This window comes from Oculina patagonica, chromosome 10 (assembly GCF_052425735.1).
Source record: "Oculina patagonica isolate OP01 chromosome 10, crgOcupat, whole genome shotgun sequence".
Classification (NCBI taxonomy): Eukaryota; Metazoa; Cnidaria; class Anthozoa; order Scleractinia; family Oculinidae; genus Oculina; species Oculina patagonica.
This window is the reverse complement of record NC_135767.1, coordinates 20550926-20573484: the sequence shown is the minus strand read 5'-3', so window position 1 is coordinate 20573484 and position 22559 is coordinate 20550926. Positions and strand designations below refer to the sequence as shown.

Genomic DNA, 22559 nt, shown 5'->3' with positions numbered 1-22559 from the left:
GTAAAAACATTCAGCCAGCGTGCATGTGAAGCGCGGGACAACGTGTGCGAGTGAGTCACGATTGGTTTCGGTTTTACTTAGAGGAAGAGGTGTTGCGAGTATTTTCAATCAATCACAAAGCACAGTAATGCAAACCAGAGCATTATAGTTCACTTTCGACTTTCCCTTGCCCCCATTTACTGCCCCTGGGTCTTCAAGGATGGATCGAAATAGCCATATTGACCTAAAATATTTCGAAGTATGTCAGTAACGTATTGTACACTTTAAAAATACGCAATCATATCTAATTTTATTGGATTATCATGACTCCACATTGATTTCGGACTCCACTAGTTTCAGCCGTAAACAGTTTTAAATCTTGTAAGTTCAAAGTTAATTTAGAAATAAACAAAGCAAAGCGAGCAAAATTTGAAAAAGAATGTCAATATGCAGTCTATAACAGCTCGCACTGCCTGTAGCAAGTGTGTTTGTTCGAGGAGTTGTCTTGTGTTTTACCATCGGCTGCTTGGTGTTTTGTTGATGTTTTTGTGAAGGCGTGGACACTGTAGTCGGTGGCTGATAAATTCTGTTTATACAGAATGGATTGTAGCCATCAAATAACACATCCATGTGTAGTGTTCGCGAGTTCTTGTTTGCTGGACATTCTTCTTCTAAAAGTTCTTTTATACAACTCTTTGCCTTTGAGTATACACTGGTGAATATAAGAGACTAGAGAATGATGTTTATGAAATGAAAGCTGCTTCACAATACTGGAACTTCTAATTGTAACAGGAATTTAAACAAGACGTTTCGGTAAAAAGGGGGCCTGTTCCGGCCATTCTACGGCTCAGTGGACAAACACAATAATTTACGTATTTTCAATGACAGTTGTTTATAAAATATTCTTAATTTTTGATAAGAATATTCTGTTAAAACATAAGCTAGTTACATTATTTTTTAAAAAAAAATAAATGGAATTTTGCAGCGGCACATCCACGGCGTAGTTCTTCAACCACTTTATCCAGATTGAATTGGAATTTAGAAGTGTTGATTTTTGTGAAAGGAGCTCGAGGAAAACCGGAGAACCCGGAGAAAAACCCTGGGAACAAGGGCGAGAAGCAACAACAAACTCAACCCGGGCCGCATTGGTGGGCCGCGAGTGTGCTCGCTACTGCGCTATCTCTACTCCCCTCCCCTTAACCCTTTTAAACTGGTATACTTTACTTCATGAGATTTTAAAGCTTTTTCAGCGCAGAAGAACATTTTTGCTTTTCAAGCGCTAAGGTTGAAGTTTCATCCCTTGGTTATTGCAGAACTTCTTGTTTAAGTCTGAGTTGCTGGCCACTGGTAGCCTACCGCTGAACAAGAAACCTGACAACGCAAGCTACGTTGCTTCCCAGTCTCATTCTCGTCCCTATTCGCTGTTTTCACCGTTCCCATAATACATATTGTTTACCCCCCAAAATTTTTGCATAAGCATTGTTTTCAATTTCTCTTGGGATTTACAATGACGTACAATCGTAAAAAATCCTAAAAAATTTGGGGGGGAAACAAGATGTATTATGGGATCGTGAAAAAAGCGAATAGCCTTTTTTCGTTTCTCTTAGCCGGCAGGGCCTTGGCACGAGAAAACGAAGGGCTCTGGGGACACATATTTGGATTTCCAGTCCTAGATTCTAGGACTTCCGGTATTCATGTATGCAGTCATGACGTTTCGGAAGAATGTATGAGAGAGTCGTTACGTTTTTTCGACTTCCGTTTTCTTTTTTCCAAACAGCCAATCAAAAAATTCTAATTAATTCAAAAATCCTATGTCCCCATAGCCCTTCTATGGGCTATGGGGACGAGAATGTCCCAGTCTCCTTCCCAGTTTCCTTCCCAGTCTCTCTCTACTTACTCGCACAATGATGGGTCAGTGATATTCCTTCGAAACTTCCTGTGGAAACTCCGCACGCATTGCGGACCCTTCTCGTAGTACTTCTTGCCGCAGAGCGCTAAAGGAAGAAGCAAGGCGCCATTTTGACAGTAAAACTGCTTCCTAAATTTCCACCTGACGTCCATATCGATCCACTTATCGCTTCTCCAGCTGTCTTCACATACTCGAGTTACGTTCTTGATGCAGCTGATAAGCGTTTCAAAGTTATTGCTGCAAATACAAATCACTGTTCTAAGAGCGATTTTAGATTGAGTCTCATAATGCCATACAACCAAAGCAATTACTCTAGCCAATCACAAAGGACACAAACAATCCACTGAACCAATCAAAACTCGAAGCAAAAACGGGCAACCCGCGTAAAGCGCGGGAAAACATGTGCGAGCTCGAGTGAGTCACAAGTGGTTTTGGTTTTACTTAACAACAAACAGTTCCGACGCTCAATTGAAAAGCCTCTATTAATCAAGTTATAAAAAATAAAACGTTTCCTAGCTCTCTTAGAATGTACATACCGCAGTAGAGTCGCAGCACCCGTAAGCTTGTAATTCTACTGGTCCTCTATAGCTAGTTTAGCCATTGCAATTGTTTTGGGTGCTAGGGGCGTTGTTCCTGATTCTGTTCCCTGAATGGTGAGCACACGACTGTGCCAAGCACACATGACAAAGCTCCCTTAAGTTACCATGGATACTTATCATGAGCGACAGGACATCAACATACTGCTAGATACTAACCTACAGTTGGTTGTGAGACCAAGCTGAAGTCGTCGATAGAAAGGTATTTCACAAGTGGCGCGAGTTTTGTAGAAATACATGTGTAAACTACACGAGCCTACATTCCCGGTGACTATTTGAAAAGCCGTTTGAAGGGCTATAAAAAACAGAAACAAAAGTTGACAGTCATTTTGCTTGTCAGCAATTAATATTTGTAGTTTAAGTACTTATTTTTTTTTAATATTTACTTTTCAGCACAATACACTTGACAATACACGAAAAAAAAAATACAAAAGATAAATGAATAAAAAATACAGAGGTAACAATGCGATACACGTAACTATTGTAACTAAATTGTTAACTAAATTATTGTCAGTAAAGGCTTCCATAAGTTCAAAAAATTTTCTTTTTGTCCTTTCGCATGTGCGATTGATCTTTGAATAAACATTTTTTCTTTTACTAACTCAAGAAAGAGAAGATTAGGTAATTTGTGCTCATATTTTTGCAGAAAGACATGTCTTTTGCTAAGTAGAATATAATAATTAAAGATATAGGAGCCAGAACTTCCGGGATTATAGCCGTACATTATTCCAAATTCATCAAAATTGTAATTGTCGTTATTTTGACTATTCCACCGGAATAAGACTGAATTCCAAAAGTCGCGTATACGGGAGCAGTTAACTAGCATGTGCGACAGTGTTTCTAATTCGTTACAAAATTCGCAAAGGGGAGATTCCGATATGTTCATTTTATATAGGAGGTTTCTGCACGGTAAAATATTATGAATTATCTTAAACTGAAATATACTTAGTTTCGTTTCCCGTGTTATTCTAAATGGTAGTTTATAAATTGCGCTGATCTTCATCTCTTCTACACCTAACCTTTGTAGCCTAGAACTAGCTAAAGGTTCTTTAAATTTCTTTTGAATAAGAATATTCCGAGCTCTTTTACTGGTGAGTGTTTGACCAGGAGGAAAACTCGATTTTCTTTCTTGTCGATTCCCACCATTAGTAGATTGTAATTCACGCTTCCACCCTAATGGTATTGCTGCTATTAAACCCCAGAGGTTGGTAAATGGCGTAGCAATGCCAAACTTCCTAAGAAAATTGCCATATGAGAGGTGCCGTCTTCTTCTAATAAATCTTTGATTCTGAGAATTCCAGCAACGTGCCAGTTTTCCCAGTATACAGATTTGCCTGCTATGGTTATGTTTTTATTATTCCAAATAATGGCTTCCTTAATGTCATGTTTATCTAGAGGGGCGGATTTAACATCATGAACTTCTGCCCATGTTTTTAAGATGTCAATGTAGAAAGGTGGCATATTTTTTAGTTCTAAAAGACTTAGATCATAGCTACAGTCGAAAATGAGAGGGCCTCCAACATTTTTCAGATACCAGGATCATCCAATCCTCATTTGCACCATCTTGCATTCTTTTTACCCAGGCACATAGTAATGATTTTGTGATTATTTCATATTCTGGCAAATCTAAACCTCCTTTTTCTTTTGCTCCGATAAGCGTGTCTCTTTTTATTTTCGGTTTCTTACCGTTCCAAACGAAGTCTGCTATCAATTTGTTAACGGCGTCAATAACATACAAGTAAAATTCTTCTAAATATATAATTATATGTAGTAGACCCTTAAAGTTTAAATTTGGCGAAGCAACGTAATGAAGTCTTGTTCTCTCCATTAGAAATTTTCAAAAATTATATCTTTTAAACTCGAAATTGCTAGAAGGATTAGAGCTTTTAATTCTGCGAAACTTATTAAGATTTCAAACTTACTAGCAATTCAAAGCGTGAAGATAAATTTAATTCGAGACTTTTAAGATTTTTTTGTGCGATAAATATGTGCGATAAATAGGAAGAAGTTGTCATGTTTTTTTAGTGAATCTGAATACGTAGATATTTTAAATCGTTGCAATTTTAATCTGGGAGGGCGAAGATAGGAAAACAAGACTTAATGCTTTAGCTGGCTAGAAATTTCTACCCTAGCTATCTCAACTCAAGAAAAATAAGAATTTCTAATTGGCACCGAAATCTGATCGACTTTAAATTTTTAAACGAGAGCTTGGATGAAACCTTTAAATTAAATTCTTAAGTTTTTCCCTTACAATTCTTCAATTCATTCTCCGCTAGCTTTAGAAATGAATACGGAAAGATTATACAATTTATTGCATGTTTTAGTTGTTTTCACTAAGCCGATTTTCTCATTCCAACACAACAAATTAAAGTAGAATTTATTTGCAAATCCGAGTCTACCTCAGTTACCACAAGATCGCACAACTTCGCTAACATGAATATTTTTTATTCTGTCAGAACCTTTTAAAATTAGCAAATTTGACACAAATTTTTGTAATTTAGCCGTACAAAACATTAAATTTATAATTTTATTTCTAGGTTCAGTTAAAAATTCAAAATGGTTTTAAATATAGTGGGTTTGCTATCGGCTTCATAAGTATCTTATGTATTACTTTTTTTTGCACAAGAAAAATTACTTCGATGTAACTAAAATTCTTTTTTAAAATTTTAATAGAAAACGCTTTCTTGATACTTTTGCTCATGAATAGAATTTGATGCTTTAAAATTGTCGTTCAGAATTGGCTATATTTTTGTTGACTGCTCGGAATTTTTCAGGCATTTTCATGAAAAAAGAAAATTAGCACGATAATTAAATTTTGGTCTCACGAGACGACTTTAATTTTGCAAAAACTCACTGCATCAATCCAGAGTTTTCAGTGAATACGATTTCTGATATTCTCAAGTATGCCAACACGTTCTAAAAAGTATTTAAACTTTAGACATAATATAGAATTTGAAAATGACAGAAGAGTTTTTAAGATAAGTTTTTAAAGCAGATCATACTAAAAAAATAGAGAATAGATGTCTAATTTATGGCAATAAATAGATGGTTTTTACGCTCAATGAAACATTTTACACTACTATGCTGTAGCAGATTAAATCATTTCACCACTCACCTATCACAGTCAGCGGCGAGAATATCACACTGTACAACTTTGACTTCATTGTGGCTGAATTGATTTGAATTGAAGTAGTAGAGTTCTCGCTTATACTTCAGTTGGAACTACTCTACGGGGGACACGGTAATTTATCTGACTATCTTCTAACTTATCAACTGGTACGATTACGTATAAGTAAATATGATTAGTAATTCTGTAATCACTACAAATCAAATTAAATGTACTTGTATACTATCACTGTTATTGTAATTTCAATGGTTGATCTTCACCGTATCAATTTCTTGATCTGTTCATAAACGTCATTGGGCCAAGCTTCCATACATATTGAATTTTAATAATCAGAAACGCTTTTGAAAAGATGAAAAAAACTGTAGTATAGCAATTATTAGCAATTTCAATGCTTGAAGTACGAATCTGATTTTGGGGAAAAAACGGGGTTTCTTAAGGAAACCTTACGAAACCCAACGAAAACAATCTTGATGGTGTCCTGTTATTCACAAGTTTGAAAGTTTTGGAATAATCCAGTAAATTGCGAGAATATTGCTGGTATAACAAGAGCTCTTAGAGCTTACAACTGCGCTGGTCTCGTGAGCACTTTAGGGGAGCCATGTGGGGGGAACAAAAAATGCACCTCCCTCGCCTTATCCCCTTTACCTGCGTCGAACAATGTTGCGACTGACAAACAAGATGGTAAGAAAACACCTTGCGTGACATTTCATGGTTGACTAGTTCCATCCGAAATTAAACATTTTTCTTATATTCTAATGGTGGCCAAATTTAATTCCCACGATCCTGATCCGTGAAACAAAAAAATCTTTTAAATCAGCATCCAGTGTTGTCTTGAATTACCGTTTAAAGATTGAATAACCAGCTCCAAAAATGGAATATTGGAGCAAATAATTAAATCAAATTTAAGAAGAACACTAGACCTGTGTTTTGCTGAATGGGAATTCCCCGGGGAATTAATTCACCAATGACGTAACCCTTGCAAGTCAGGGCATGTTTGTCTCAGTGGTTTTCCATCAGATTTCAGAAATCCTATAGATGACACAGCTCCAAAAATAAATAACGCTAAAAAGTCGAATATTTCACAATTAACATGCTAAGTTTAGACCAGAGGATTTGTTTAGTTTCCGTTTGTAGCATATTTAAACCTTTCAGAGCATTGCGTGATTCTTGCCGATCAGTGCCTTGTGAAAGTAAAAATTTGTTAACGCCAGCACATTCCAGGACACAAACGTAATGTAAATAAATGTAAATTCTTGCCTGCTGAGGCGTATTTATTTAAAGCATGAAATTGTAGTATTTTCTTCGATTCAAACGCTTCAAAATACTTCACACTGAATTTTGTAAGTAAAGATTAATGGATTCGCAAGAGATTTGAAAGGTAGCTGATAATAGCTTTGAAAAATTACGTGACTCGAGGTCTCGCCGATCGAAAGTGAAACTTGTCATGTCAGCACATTCTTTTACACCAACGTAATGGTATTTATTCACAGATTCTGGCCCGCTGAAATATATTTTTCTTTCGACGCATGAAAATTTAGAATTTCCTTTGAATAAAACGCTTCAAAATCGAATATTTCACACTAAACATTCTTTGTAACGACAAAAAATAAGAAAATGTTTCCATTTGTTACTGATTTGTAGCTTCTAAACATCGCGTGACATGAGCCTGACCGAGTGGAGGTTTGGTACAGGTCACCGACAAAACGAAAAATAACAAGAAGCTCTTAGAGCTTAAAACTGCGCTGGTCACATGACCACCCTAGGGGAGCCATGTGGGGAGAATAAAAAATGCACCCCCATCCTCTTTACCCGCGTCACGTCAAAAAATGTCGCGACTGACAAACAAAATGGTAAACACCTTGTGTGACATTTCATGGTTGACTAGTTCCATCCGCAATTAATTATTTTTCTCATATGCCAATGCTGGCCAAATTTAATTCCCACGATCCTGATCCGTGAAACCAAAAAATCTTTTAAATCAGCATCCAGTGTTGTATCGAATTTCCGGGGCAAATAATTAAATCAAATTTGAGAAGAACACTAGACCTGTGTTTTGCTGAATGGGAATTCTCTGGGGAATTAATTGACCAATGACGTAACCCTTGCAAGTCAGGGCATGTTTGTCTCAGTGGTCTTCCTTCAGATTTCAGAAATCCGTAGATGACACAGCTCCAAAAACACGTAAAGCTAAAAAGTCGAACATTTTACACTTAACATGCTAGGTTAGTTTCCATTTGTAGCAGTTAAGCTTTCAGAGCATTGCGTGATTCTTGCCGATCGGTGCCTTGTGAAAGTAGAAATTTCAAGAAGTAGCACATTCCAGGACACAGACGTAATGTAAATAAATGTAAATTCTTGCCCGCTAAAGCATCAAAATTTAGTATTTTCTTTGATTCAAACGCTTCAAAGTACTTCACAGTCTTTAAGTAAAGACCAAAGGATTCGCAAAGATTTCAAAGGAGGCTGGATAGCTTTGAAAAATTACGTGACTCGAGCCGATGGAAAGTGAAACTTGTCATGTCAGCACATTCTTTGACACCAACGTAATGGCATTTATTTACAGACTCTGGCCCACTGAATTATATTTCTCTTTGAAAACTGACCCACTGACAATGTTTTGTAGTTTCTATACTGTTAGTATTATTTTTGCCCCTATTTTGGTTTTCGTATTACAATAGGCGGTTGTAAAAGTGCAGCGACTGACAAACTTTGTGTGACATTTCATGGTTGACTTGTTCCAGCCGCGATTAATAATTTCTCATATATGCAAATTCTGGCCGAATTCCCACGCGCGGACGCTGAAGCTGTTTTTAGCACAGAGGGTAATTTTCCTAGCATACCGAATGACGTAAGCGGTACAGGGCATGTTTGTGAAGGGAATTTTTCTTCATATCTCTAAAATCCTTCAATGACACAGCCAAAAAATGGATTACGCAATAAATTTGTTTAGTAAAGACCAAAGGATTCGCAAAGATTTGAAAGGTAGCTTATAATAGCTTTAAAACATTACGTGACTCGAGGTCTAGCCGATCGAAAGTGAAACTTGTCATGTCAGCACATTCTTTTCCACCAACGTAATGGTATCTATTCACAGATTCTGGCCCGCTGAATTACATTTCTCTTTGAAAGCGTGGAAATTTAGTATTTTTTAATGAGTCAAAGGCTTCAAATTCGAATATTTCACACTAAACATTCTTTGTAAAGACAAAGAATAACCATTTGTTTCCATTTGTTACTGATTTATAGCTTCTAAACATTGCGTGACATAACCTCGACCGAGTGGAGGTCTGCGTCTGGTCACCGACAAAACTAAAAAAAATAATAATAATAATAAACCGCGTGCAGAGCAAGAACTGCGCAGCGCAGTTAATAATAAACCCCGTGCAGAGCAAGAACTGCGCAGCGCAGTTAAAAATGCCGCCCTCATACAAGAGCGCAATAAATCACTTGGATTGCGCGTGGGAGAGCCTCGAGAAAACCGCGCGCGTGTTCGTGCGTGCTTTCCGCGCGCGTGAAAACTTTTGAAAAAGGAATGGTTACCTAGCGTGTATATTGAACTTTCGGCGGGGAAAATGGCGGACTATGGATGAAGAAAAAGAAGGAATCTCGTTTCTTTTCTCCAAACTCTGCGAACTGTCTTTCAACAATGAAGCTAACAGCAGATGGGATATCTACAGACGTCCACGCTACACCGATCAACGGCGAAAAGCTTTAAAACTGTGTTTGTACGAAACTCTGTTCGAAGAACTCCGAACGCCATGGGTAGGAGAGTTGACTCGAACACAACACAGGGGAGAAGATTCACGCTTTAGTGTTGTGGAAAAGCTATCGATTGCAGCGTTTAAGCTTAGGATAGCACGGAGATTTGACGATGCAGATAAATTGGACCGCTTTGTTTGTCAATGGAAGAAATTAGAAGGTTGGTTACAAATAAATCAAAATATTTAGATAGAGTCCCTTTTATGAAAATTTTGATCAGAAAGTCTACAGTCAAGCAATATTATAAACCCAGCATCTCTACAAGCTTAATCATATTAAGATCGGAGGGTGACACTGGAAAGTATATAATAAACAAGACTAGCAGAAATTTGTCACTTTACTTTTATAATAACTTGATGATCAAATTTCTCATAATACTAAGCCAGGAGAATTTGATGATCCCTTAAGCTTATATGAGCTTATTATCTTTCTGCCTTATGTGCAGGTGAACTGAACTGCACAATCTGATTCTTATTGGTTGAACCAGATTCCTCAGGACTAGGGGTCATAAATGGTCCATCACTTCAGTACTCGCAAAATTAGGATTCTGCTTGGAATGCTTATGTATCAGTCAATTCCAAAACCGCCCATGCCCCCCGGGAAAACACCCGGGCATTTGACTTTTTCGAAAAATTTTGGTCAAATTCCCTGCTATGTTGGCAGTTTAGACGGTCAAATGCCCCACCAGTCAGGGCTTCACAGAACGTCAAATTCGCCACACTTTTCGGATTTTAAGACATAATAAAAAAAATACAACAATACTACGAAAACATCGATGTTTACTTTTGCTCTGTGTAGCTTGAAATCGCTCTTTCTAGCTCTGCTAATACGTTATCTGCGAAGGGTTTCTTGAAAATACCTTAAAGATATAAATTAAAAACGTGAAGAATTGTCTTCTGACAACAAATCCACAGTAAAATATTTTTCGATTAAGGTAAAAAGGATACTGTAACAAAAACAGAGGTGGAATCATGGAATAGCACGAGTACCGTGAACATTTGCAGTCGCAGTGAATGAACGGATGTCGAAATGCTTTAGCATGTGACTGCTGACCCTTGTTTCATCGATGGTCAAATGCCCGACCGGGTGGGCGAAGTTTTGCGTCAAATTCCCGGCTATACATGTATGGCGCTTACCTCGAGTCAAATGCCCGGGGTATGCCGGGGAGGGGGAGGGTGGATGGGAGGTCGTGGAATTGACTGATACATTACAAAATCTTAGTGGGTGCTTGTTTGCTCATTCTCACATATTTTTACAAGTGCTCACTTGCTTGTTTTTAGTGTAGGTAGGTTTCTGAAAAGTGCTCATTGCTCCAAAGGCTAACTTTTGTCAATGCTTGTGCTCGCAAAGAAAAAGCGCTGTGCTCACATGCTCGCAAAGACCATTCGATACCCCTTTCCCTGTGGACTAAAAACTCTGGGATGCTCATGCATGCTGGCCATTCACAGCAACTTTTATGGGTAATGCAAAGAATCAACACAAAAGTTGTCAGCTATTATTATTAATTTCTTATGTTAATTTTTTGACAAATTTCCTGAAAATTTGTGAAGACCCCTTGTGAAACTTCATTGCTTCTGCATGCATTGCGTGCCTTTTATGTAATAGCACTGGTTATATCTTTGTGTTTTTCAATTAGAACCTTCCAGCAGTGCCATTAAATTCAACAGCACAGAAAGGACAAATGTCTTTGAGAAGGAAGCAGTGTTAAGGTTACTTGTTGCCTTAGCTGGATCAGTGACATGTGAATCAACGTCAGTGCTTGGTCATCAAAACAATCTGTGGGCTAATGGACCTAAACAGGTACCGGTACTTTATATTTTCTGTCATAAACCTCATATTAATCCAGTTCCTCAGAACATTACTGGGAAAATGTTGGTAGCACCTCTGGGTCATTTCTCTATCTCATAGACCAAGCATAAATTCATATACAGGTGTAGGGTCAATGTTCTTCCAGTTTAGCTCTTGTTGTTATACTGATTAAAGATTCGAAATACATGTACAATGTATGTCCCCCTCTCTTGTACCTCCCTCGAGGTGTAATCCCTCCCTCGCTCTCTCAAAAGCTGTTTTTAGTAAGAGATGCATTGGCCAAATGGTTTAGGGTGCTGGACTTCAGATCAAACAGTGCAGGTCACTGCATTGTGTTTTGGGGCACCACACTTTACTCTTACATTTCCTTTAACTGACCACTGGTGAATTTATGCTGGAGGGGGGGGGGTGGACCTGTAATGGACTAGGACTCTATCTGAAGGGGGAGGGGAGTATGAGGGGAAGGGAGAAGGGGAGGAATATGTTACAATATCCCTTTTCATCTAATAGTACAGATTGAAATGAAGGCCCTTTATGACAAAAAAGAAAAATGTAAAATAAATAAAATAATTTATCTTACCTTTAAAGAGCTTGTTACACTTTATGCTATAGATTCAGAAGACATCTCTCCCTGATGGACCACTACTTATCACAGACAGTCAACTCCTAAGACAACATGCATTGGAATTTGAACATTATGTCCATTACTCAAGGTTAGTGTCATTACGCAGGTTGCAGAGAAGCAGACTTTCCAGCTTGCTCAAATGTACCTAGCTAGGAAATACTAGCCCATAAGTCATTTTTACTAGCCTCCCTCCAAAACAATTACAAGGATTAGTCCAGCTAACCCACCCTCCTGACTGCAAAATCCAGTAACCCCAGGCTAGCTGACACTAACTGAGTCCCAAAAGGGAATCAAATCCATGACTTACTAAACACTAGGCATGAGCTCTATCCACTGACTCATGGCAAGCAAGGCCATTCCCTATGTTCATATGTGACACCAGGGTTGGAAACTAAAATTTCGGAGCACTCGCCATCTGGGCGAGTGACCTTTGAATTGCACTCGCCCAGGTCAGTTTTCACTCGCCCAGTCTCCTTTAGTAAAAAAAAAGCCCCCCTCCCCCAACGAATTATAAAATGTTCACCGTGCGTCTCACCGTGGTGGTCGATCGCGACACAGAGTGCAACCTATTTCTTAAATGAAAAAATATCCTAAAATAGATCCTAACTCCAAAATAAAAACACAAACACTTACTTCAAACGCATTTTTATTGATACCTATTCCCAAATTCCTGTAGTTTGCAATTTAAGTGTCGAAATTGTACAGTAAAAGCAGCGGGAAATGGCCGTCTTGCAGCGTTCGAGGCTCGGTGGACGAGTCAACGGTATTTATGACCAGAGGTATTACTTTGTACAACTACGTCCATCATGTAACAATCACCAAGCAGAAGCCATTTTTGACTGTTTACGAACGCGAACCAGCTTAGTTGTCATTGTTGGAGATTTCAAAATGTTGGTAGGCTATCGGCTTGTGAACAGTGTAGATTATTTTCAAGTGGAAGGTAAAAAGTTACGCTTATTTTGAATAATATATTCTGGATATGAAAATCGTACTCGCCAAACCGGGCGAGTGTTCTGTGATTTGTACTCGCCCGACAGTTTTCACACTCGCCTGGGCGAGCGGGCGAGCGCTAATTTCCAACCCTGTGACACACATCCTACATTCTCCCATATGGAGAGATGTATGGATGTTGTTTGGGAAACTTTATTGTGGTCACTGACTTTTAGATGTAATTTTACATAACAAAATAAATTCTGGTCAGCATTGAGTTTATTCATTCAATGTAAGCTGGAATTATTGCTCACTTGCCCATTATTTCATGACAGGGAGCTATTTGAATGTCCTCCAGTACTATTGATACCAGGAAATGGTTTGACACAAGAAAAAGGTCAAACTGAGTCACAGGTGTGATACTATTAATATTGTCTATTACCGGTACATATTTGTATGTTGGGCCAGGCTTTAAGCCAGGTGGGAGTCCAGGCGTCCTATGGACGGCCACTTTTCAGAGAAAATTAATATGAATAACTGTATACAGAGGTTTTTGTTAGCAAATTTGGAAATGTTTAGATACCTTTGCACTGTCTCATAACTGCAGAAAAACACATTGCATGTTTCTCAGGCCCTCCTATGGGGACAAAGTCTGGCCTTCTAAAAATTTTGGACTCCCACTTTTTAAATCCTGGCTAAAAGCCTGTGTTAAGCTACTGAGCTGTTTAAGGCCATGTTTGGTTTGACCTGCATTGTATGAGTTATGTGAATTTTAGTGTTTAATTAATATTTAATAAATATTTTGATTGCATTTAGATCTTTGAGGCATTGCCAGGAACATTTACTGGGAAAGCAAAGTTCTTTGCCCGACAGGTAATAAACCCACACAACAAGTATTGGTCTACCAAGTATCAATCAAAGGGCATGCCTTGCAGTGTATATGCACCATCACTTTTTCTACTAGACATTCTGGCTTTGAAAATTGAGGAAAATGGAGCAACATTTTGATTAGACCTCTCTGACTAAGTAAAATTTCATCTTGTGATAGAAATACTCCTCCAGGGTCACTTCATGCAACAGAACATGGTACAGTATCATCCTGATAGGCCACTAGGCTAGAAAGAAGACTTTTTCATCATTCTAGACAAGAGGACTTCCCCACTTCAGTGAACTTGACTTAATAATAAAATTACAATTTTATTTCTTTTACCTGACAGTTGGTACCTTTATTTGCGTGTTGTACAAAACTAATGAAAAATTGCAAATTTAAATCTTACATAGATGTTATACATCATCATTACCATGTGTTATAAAGTGTATTTTATTTTTGTATGCTTCCAGTTTTTTTGTATTAATAAAAATGTTTGTTTGAAAAAAATAAAATAATTCAAACATACATTTTGTGCATATTGGTATGCTAGTAAATACATATATGTACATAAATTACCGGTATTGTGTTATCTAAAATTAGCTCAAAATGTTGCACATGGATTTTTCAGCATAACAGTGAAGATGTGTATGAGAAGAATGGTCGCACCTCTTTATTTAGTGCTCTAGTGCACAGCCGCACTGATGATATGCAAGTCAAACTGGACTTACCTGACCTCCCAAGTGGCTCCAGGTTAGCAGAAACATTTTTTGAGGTTTCCACTGAACATTTGATCAATAAGGCAAAAATATAGTTACCAAAAAGACCACATAGCATGGTCACAGGTTTAATACAGTTATGAAGGCAATAGATAACAGTGAATACACAATCGAAGTATTTTTAGACCTCGCAAAGGCATTTGACACAGTAAACCATGAAATATTACTAAAAAAACTGGAACATTATGGAATAAGGGGAATTGCCGTTGAATGGTTTCAGAACTATCTAACAAACAGAAAACAGATGGTTAAATATAAATCAGAAAAATCAGATAGTTTAACAATCAAGTGTGGTGTGCCTCAGGGATCTGTCTTAGGACCACTTCTTTTCCTCATATACATGAATGATATTTCAAGGTGCTCTGAGATCTTATCAATTATTCTTTTTGCTGATGACACAAATCTGTTTTTGAGTCATAAAAATTTAGTTACCCTAAAAGAAACAATGAACCGAGAGTTAAGTAAGGTTACATCTTGGCTTTCTGCTAATAAACTTTCTTTAAATATTAAGAAAACACACTTTATAATTTTCAAATCCAGAGGGAAGAAATCAAATCAAAATGTTTCAATCAAAATAAACAACCAAGAAATTGAGAAAGTTAAGTATACTAAATTTTTGGGATTATACATAGATGATGAGTTCACATGGAAATATCACATTGACCAAGTTGCTACTAAAATATCAAAAATGACAGGTATTATGGCCAAGGCAAGGCATTACTTATCTCAAAAAACTCTACAGACAATTTATGACACCATGGTATACCCTTATTTGACATACTGTAATATTGTCTGGACAAGTACTTATCCATCCAGGCTTAAATCATTATTTATGCTGCAAAAAAAGATAGTTAGAATTATGAAGTTTGCAAAATACAAGGAAAAATCTAGACCACTATTCCTATCATTAAAGATTCTTAATATATATGAGTTAAATACATACCTGATGGCACTCTTTATGTACTCATACTTTAGTGATAATCTACCAAGTTATTTTACTAATTATTTTAAATTAAATGAAATGATCCATAGCCATAACACTAGAACAGCCTCAAATATATATATTGATTATAAAAGGACAAATTATGGGAAGTTTTCTCTTAAATTTAGGGGGGCCCAAATTTGGAATAAATTACCTAAGGAACTTAAAGTATTAAAAACATATAGCCTATTTAAAAAATCAGCAAAAGTCTATGTGCAAAATCATATGTATTCCTTAAGCTAGATTATAGTTAATTTTTAAAAATAGCAAAACCCGTGTTAGATACTACATTTATAGAAATTATATCCATCTGCTATATTATTGTTAGTTTTTAACATATGGGGATCTTCTTTAGAAAAGCTCAGTAGAGCTTGCTAAGATCTCCAGTCATTATATATTAATATTTTTTAGCAGATATATGACATTTCTGTAAATTAGAAATATAATGGACGAATAAAGTACACATCCTCACAAAAAAAAAAAAAAAAAAAAAAAAAAAAAAAAAAAATGAAGAACCTATTGAAATTTTGGCTCTCAAGCTGACCCTGCGTGAAAAAACGAATATTATGAAGTTCTCCGTATTTGATGCTTCACGTCAGTTCAAAACAAAGCAACACCCGTTTTAAGGGTTTATTACGAGGTTTCACATTAACTTTCTCGATAATGCTTTAGAATTTAATAGTGGGGTCAGTAAGAGAAGTGACCTACAGTGAGATGTTTCAAACAGTATACAGACGTTAAGTACTGTGCTTTGAGTAAATTTTTGGTAATTAATTTTTTCACTTATTGCCCGAAATTTGAGCGGAATCCGTCTAATTTATCTTGGTCATCAAGCAATTATATTTTATTATAATTTTTTTTTAACACCGCTGTCATTGTTTCCGTAACTACACAGGACACTGCATTCTTTGGCTACTGAACAACAAGAGGTAAGTGTATCTTTTCCAAATAGCTGCTCTATTGTTAGTATCTTTTGGTGTTAGGTTTTTTTGGAAAATCTCAAAATCATGCCATTAATCTATACCACTTAATAATATATTATTGGAACAGCAAGTATGTGATGCCCCCACCAAGGGACCCCAATATGCATGACTGCCGCAAAACACTGCTAAACAGTATTGGCTTAAGTCTCACATAGCCGAAATTTCATTAAGCCACATAACAGAGACTTGGTGGCCTAATGGTTAGCGCGCTCAACTCTGAGTCAAACGGCCCGGGTGCGAGCCCTGGCCGGGGCGCTGCGTTGTGTTCTTGGGCAAGACACTTTACTCTCACAGTGCCTCTCTCCACCCAGGTGTATAAATGAGTACCCTTGAATTTATCTGCTTGGGGGTAACCCTACAATGGACTAGCATCCCATCCAGGGGGGGGGGGGAGAGGTAGCAATACTCCTAGTTGCTTAATGCTACGGAAACTGGCCCGGGGATAAGCTCTGGCTGTATGGGCTACTTGGCTCAGACACAGACTTTACCTTGCGTAAAAAAAATTTATGCTAGCTGTGTTACTCACAGCCCCACCAAAGTGTGAATTTAACCAAAGGCTTGTATGGTCCAAAACACTCTGTGGTACACCTTATGTTGTAACATCTTCTGTAACAAACAATGCTTGTCTTTGGATGTTTTTAGAGTGCAGATGATGAAGGCTTTGAATCTCTAGAGACAAGCTCCAGCTCATCCACAACATCAGAGCAAGCCACACCAGATAACACTGACATCTGGTCTGCTGCATTGGCACTGCCATCACAAAAGTTTTATACGTGGGAAATGGAAGGAAGGTAAATTGTAAAGATAATAATTATGCAACGTCTGACATATTATTTCATGTGCAAGATGCTGTGATTTAATGATTAGCTTGTTGGATGCTATCTCAAGGACCAAGCTGTTAGGGTTCATCTCATAGCCAGGGTCATTATGTTGTGTTTTTTGGAGGACCACTTTACTCTCACAGTACCTCTTTTCACGCTGTGGTATATATTGAACCTTTCTAGAAAAAATAATCGAGGGTAACCTTTCATTAGGCTAACGGGTAACCATCCCATGTGAAATACTGTGTACCGATAGTCCTATTTCCATCGTATTATGCTAGGCCAGGATAAAATTTGGCGATAGGGGACTCTTTGGCCTGAGTGACAAGTATAGGCTTTCTTTACAGCTAAAAAGTCTTGTTTGAGCTAAGTGACCCATCAGGCAAGCATTACATACAGTATCCCCAGTTTCTGTAGCATGAGGCAACTAAGAGCATTCCTACTCTCCCGTGAATGGGATGCTAGTCCATCGCCGGGTTACTCTCCAGCATTTGCCAGTACCCTTGAAAGATACTTTAGTAGACTGACTGTCCACCGACGGACCGACTGACGGACCGACGGACACCCCCGTTTAGTTGAGTTAAGTGACTTAAGTGACTAATGATCCAGTGCACTAACCACTAGGTCAATGCCCCTCTCTACAACTGCTTGTGAGTAAAACTGACCTTATTAATTTATAATTCCCTTATCATTTAAGGCGAGATCTGTTAGATGAGAGACCCTATCTCTCAGAAGCAGGCCCTAAGGTGTTTGATGTGCTGTATGACACTGTGATCCGTCAAGTCTCGTACATTGTGAAAACTCCTACTTTGAGCCACAATATGGTTCCCTTACGTGCTTTGATCAAAGATTCCGTTAATGTGCTTATTGGTGTGCCTTCTGCAACATTTCATCTTGATAAGGTAAATAATATACACTTAATGACTGTTGCTGGTGGAAAAAGTTAATATTGTTTTCGAGAATCTCAATATTTCCCTCAAAGAAAAAAAACTTAACTAATTTCCAGAGGAACAGTCATTAAGTGTCTTGTTATATAGCGCAACTTACAAAGCCTTAGAAAAATGGTGGTCCGCAGTCAAAAGAATCACCCACTTCTATTTAATAGATTAAGCCAAGCCTAAAAGTGGAGCTCCCCAGCTATTCTTTTTTCCCTTCATGTAAATCTAAATTGACATACCATAAACAGAAAAAAAGTAGGACTTAAGCCCACGATTCAATGGCAAAATCATTACCTGGTCAGTGGTCAACTTAAAACAAAAAACACAGGACCTCAATGAGTTTTGTAGCTGAGCCTGTGACATGGGCATGTGATACTGGTCAGCAGATAGCTTTTTTGACATCTGTCAGTTGATCATAATATGGATGTCCAATATCAAAGTTGTAAGTGGACATTAACCTATTTCTGGAGTATGGGCACCATGTTTGTGGAATGTACATCATACCTAGGTCATAAGGGCACACACACCCACGATCCTATGGGGATGAAAAATCAGATGCATGGTTTTCCTATTTCTATGCATGCATGATTTACTTTTTCCATGGTCATGGAACTCTGCTACGCTATTGAAACTTACATGTACTGTTACAGAAAGTGAAAACATTCTGTACCCATTCTGTACGCTTTTCTTCGTTTTTTTATTTACAGGCTTCCCAGTCTTTCACTGTCAATGAGCAGGTTCGCTTGTCTGGTACTTCACCTGAAATGCTTCATAACATCTTAGAACGGCTAGCAATCATAGGAACATATTACATTCAGCTCAACAAGTTTTCAACTCATCAGCGAGGTCATTCTGCTGGTCTGGTGTTACAAGCCTTCCTGGGAGCACTACAGAACTATTTACAGTGTTACAGAGCTACTGTTTTGTCTGTAGAAGGTTTGTTTTCTTTTTTTTTCATTTCTATTTTCAATAGTTTTGCTGCCAAACATTGAATTTTTAAGATTTGACCTCCTGAATCCTGATTATATCAAGATTTGGCCACTCTGCCAAATGTGGCCTTTCCTTTTGTGTAACAATGACTAAAAAACAATTGTAGTCATTTTTGTGTGGTAAAACTAAATGAAGGAGACCCAATTTTTGAATTTGACTACCCAGCCAAATATTGAGATTCAACAATTCCAAAAATTGAGTTTTCAAGATTTGGACTCGCCTGCCAAATAGTCCAGAAGTTTGAGGTTTGGACTACTGAAATTCAAGATTTGGTCTCTGTACCAAATGTTAAATTTCACTGATTTTGCCTCTGTGCCAAATATTGAAATTCAAGATTTGGACATCCTGCAAAATATTGAAGTTAAAGATTTTGACATCATGCTAAATATTGAAGTTCAAGATTTAACCATCCTGCCAAATATTGAAGTTCAAGATTTTTACATCATGCCAAATATTGAAATTCAAGATTTTTACATCATGCAAAATATTGAAGTTCAAGATTTGGACATCGTGTAATATATTGAAGTTCAAGATTTTGACATCATGCCAAATATTGAAATTCAAGATTATTATGTACATCATCCAAAATATTGAAGTTCAAGATTTTTACGTCGTGTCAAATATTGACATTCAAGATTTTTACATCCTCCAAATATTGAAGTTCACGATTTTAACATCATCCCAAATATTAAAGTTCAAGACTTTTACATCGTGTCAAATATTGATGTTGATTTTTACATCGTGCCAAATATTGAAGTTCAAATTTGACATCATCCCAAATATTAAAGTTCAAGATTTTTACATCGTGCCAAATATTGAAATTCAAGATTTTTACATCCTGCCAAATATTGAAGTTCAAGATTTTTACATCGTGCCAAATATTGAAGTTTAGGATTTGTATCTCCGAATAGTGAAGTTCAAGATTTTTACATCATGCCAAATATTAGTTTTTTCTCAAATATTGAGGTTCAAGATTTTTACATCGTGCCAAATATTAAAATTCAAGATTTTTACATCCTCCAAAATATTGAAATTCAAGATTTTTACATCCTGCAAAATATTGAAGTTCAAGATTTTGACATCATGCCAAATATTGAAGTTCAGGATTTTGACATCGTGCCAAATATTGAAATTCAAGATTTTGACATCATGCAAAATATTGAAGTTCAGGATTTTGACATCGTGCCAAATATTGAAGTTCCAGATTTTGACTCGTCAAATATTGAAATTCAAGATTTTGACATCGTGCCAAATATTGAAGTTCAAGATTTTTACATCGTGCCAAATATTGAAATTCAAGATTTTGACATCCTGCCAAATATTGAAGTTCAAGATTTTTACATCCTGCCAAATATTGAAGTTCAAGATTTTGACATCGTGCCAAATATTGAAGTTCAAGATTTTTACATCCTCCCAAATATTGAAGTTCAAGATTTTAACATCATGCCAAATATTGAAATTCAAGATTTTATCATCGTCCCAAATATTGAGGTTCAAGATTTTTACATCGTGCTAAATATTGAAGTTCAAGATTTTTACATCATCCAAAATATTGAAGTTCAAGATTTTTACATCGTCCCAAATATTGAAGTTCAGGTTTATTCCTCCCGAATATTGAAGTTCAAGATTTTGACATCGTGCCAAATATTGAAGTTCAAGATTTTTACATCGTGCCAAATATTGAAATTCAAGATTTTGACATCATCCCAAATATTGAAGTTCAAGATTTTGACATCGTGCCAAATATTGAAATTCAAGATTTTGACATCGTGCCAAATATTGAAGTTCAAGATTTTTACATCGTGCCAAATATTGAAGTTCAAGATTTTGACATCGTGCCAAATATTGAAGTTCAAGATTTTGACATCGTGCCAAATATTGAAATTCAAGATTTTTACATCGTGCCAAATATTGAAGTTCAAGATTTTTACATCATCCAAAATATTGAAGTTCAAGATTTTTACATCGTGCCAAATATTGAAGTTCAGGTTATTCTCAATATTGAAGTTAGATTTTGACATCGTGCCAAATATTGAAGTTCAAGATTTTTACATCGTGCCAAATATTGAAGTTCAAGATTTTGACATCCTCCCAAATATTGAAGTTCAAGATTTTGACATCGTGCCAAATATTGAAGTTCAAGATTTTGACATCGTGCCAAATATTGAAGTTCAAGATGTTTACATCGTGCCAAATATTGAAGTTCAAGATTTTGACATTGTGCCAAATATTGAAATTCAAGATTTTGACATCCTGCCAAATATTGAAGTTCAAGATTTTGACATCGTGCCAAATATTGAAGTTCAAGATTTTTACATCGTGCCAAATATTGAAGTTCAAGATTTTTACATCATCCAAAATATTGAAGTTCAAGATTTTGACATCATGCCAAATATTGAAGTTCAAGTTTGATATCATCCCAAATATTGAAGTTCAAGATTTTGACATCGTGCCAAATATTGAAGTTCAAGATTTTGACATCGTGCCAAATATTGAAGTTCAAGATTTTTACATCGTGCCAAATATTGAAGTTCAAGATTTTGACATTCTGCCAAATATTGAAATTCAAGATTTTGACATCATGCCAAATATTGAAGTTCAAGATTTTGACATCGTGCCAAATATTGAAGTTCAAGATTTTGACATCATCCCAAATATTGAAGTTCAAGATTTTGACATCGTGCCAAATATTGAAGTTCAAGATTTTGACATCGTGCCAAATATTGAAGTTCAGGTTTTACATCATCCCAAATATTGAAGTTCAAGATTTTTACATCGTGCCAAATATTGAAGTTCAAGATTTTTACATCATGCCAAATATTGAAGTTCAAGATTTTTACATCGTGCCAAATATTGAAGTTCAAGATTTTTACATCATGAAAATATTGAAGTTCAAGATTTTACATCTTCAATATGAAGTTCAGTTGTTTTTAATTAGATTTTGACATTGTGCCAAATATTGAAGTTCAAGATTTTTTCATCGTGCCAAATATTGAAGTTCAAGATTTTGACATTATCCCAAATATTGAGGTTCAAGATTTTGACATCCTGCCAAATATTGAAATTCAAGATTTTGACATCGTGCCAAATATTGAAGTTCAAGATTTTTACATCGTGCCAAATATTGAAATTCAAGATTTTGACATCATCCCAAATATTGAAGTTCAAGATTTTGACATCGTGCCAAATATTGAAATTCAAGATTTTTACATCCTGCCAAATATTGAAGTTCAAGATTTTGACATCGTGCCAAATATTGAAGTTCAAGATTTTTACATCATGCCAAAATTAAAGTTCAAGATTTTAACATCAGCCAAATATTAGTTCAGTTTTTATCTCCAAATATTGAGGTTCAGATTTTTAATCGTGCCAAATATGAAATTCAAGATTTTTACATCCAAATATTGAAGTTCAAGATTTTTACATCTCCAAATATTGAAGTTCAAGTTTGATTCTCCCAAATA

At 36.5% G+C, this 22559-nt stretch overlaps 2 protein-coding genes across 2 annotated transcripts in view; one reads left to right on the top strand and one right to left on the bottom strand.

Moving 5' to 3' along the window:
* Positions 1-276: 276 nt before the first annotated feature.
* Positions 277-5686, bottom strand: LOC144629179 (uncharacterized). The gene is made up of 4 exons (XM_078487392.1): positions 5600-5686; positions 2644-2779; positions 1877-2125; positions 277-691 (listed from the first exon to the last, which is right to left on the bottom strand). The coding sequence occupies exons 1-4, from the start codon at positions 5646-5648 to the stop codon at positions 373-375; spliced, it is 753 nt and encodes a 250-aa protein (XP_078343518.1). The 5' UTR covers positions 5649-5686; the 3' UTR covers positions 277-372.
* Positions 5687-9179: 3493 nt separating this feature from the next.
* LOC144628965 (gamma-tubulin complex component 6-like) overlaps positions 9180-22559 on the top strand; it is a 57177-nt gene continuing 43797 nt past the window's right edge. Inside the window, 10 exon segments of the mRNA XM_078487098.1 lie at positions 9180-9530; positions 11007-11170; positions 11792-11892; positions 13070-13148; positions 13551-13607; positions 14234-14355; positions 16259-16292; positions 16989-17137; positions 17865-18069; positions 18813-19041. Of these exon segments, the coding sequence (XP_078343224.1) occupies positions 9194-9530; positions 11007-11170; positions 11792-11892; positions 13070-13148; positions 13551-13607; positions 14234-14355; positions 16259-16292; positions 16989-17137; positions 17865-18069; positions 18813-19041 (1477 nt within the window). The 5' untranslated portion in view covers positions 9180-9193.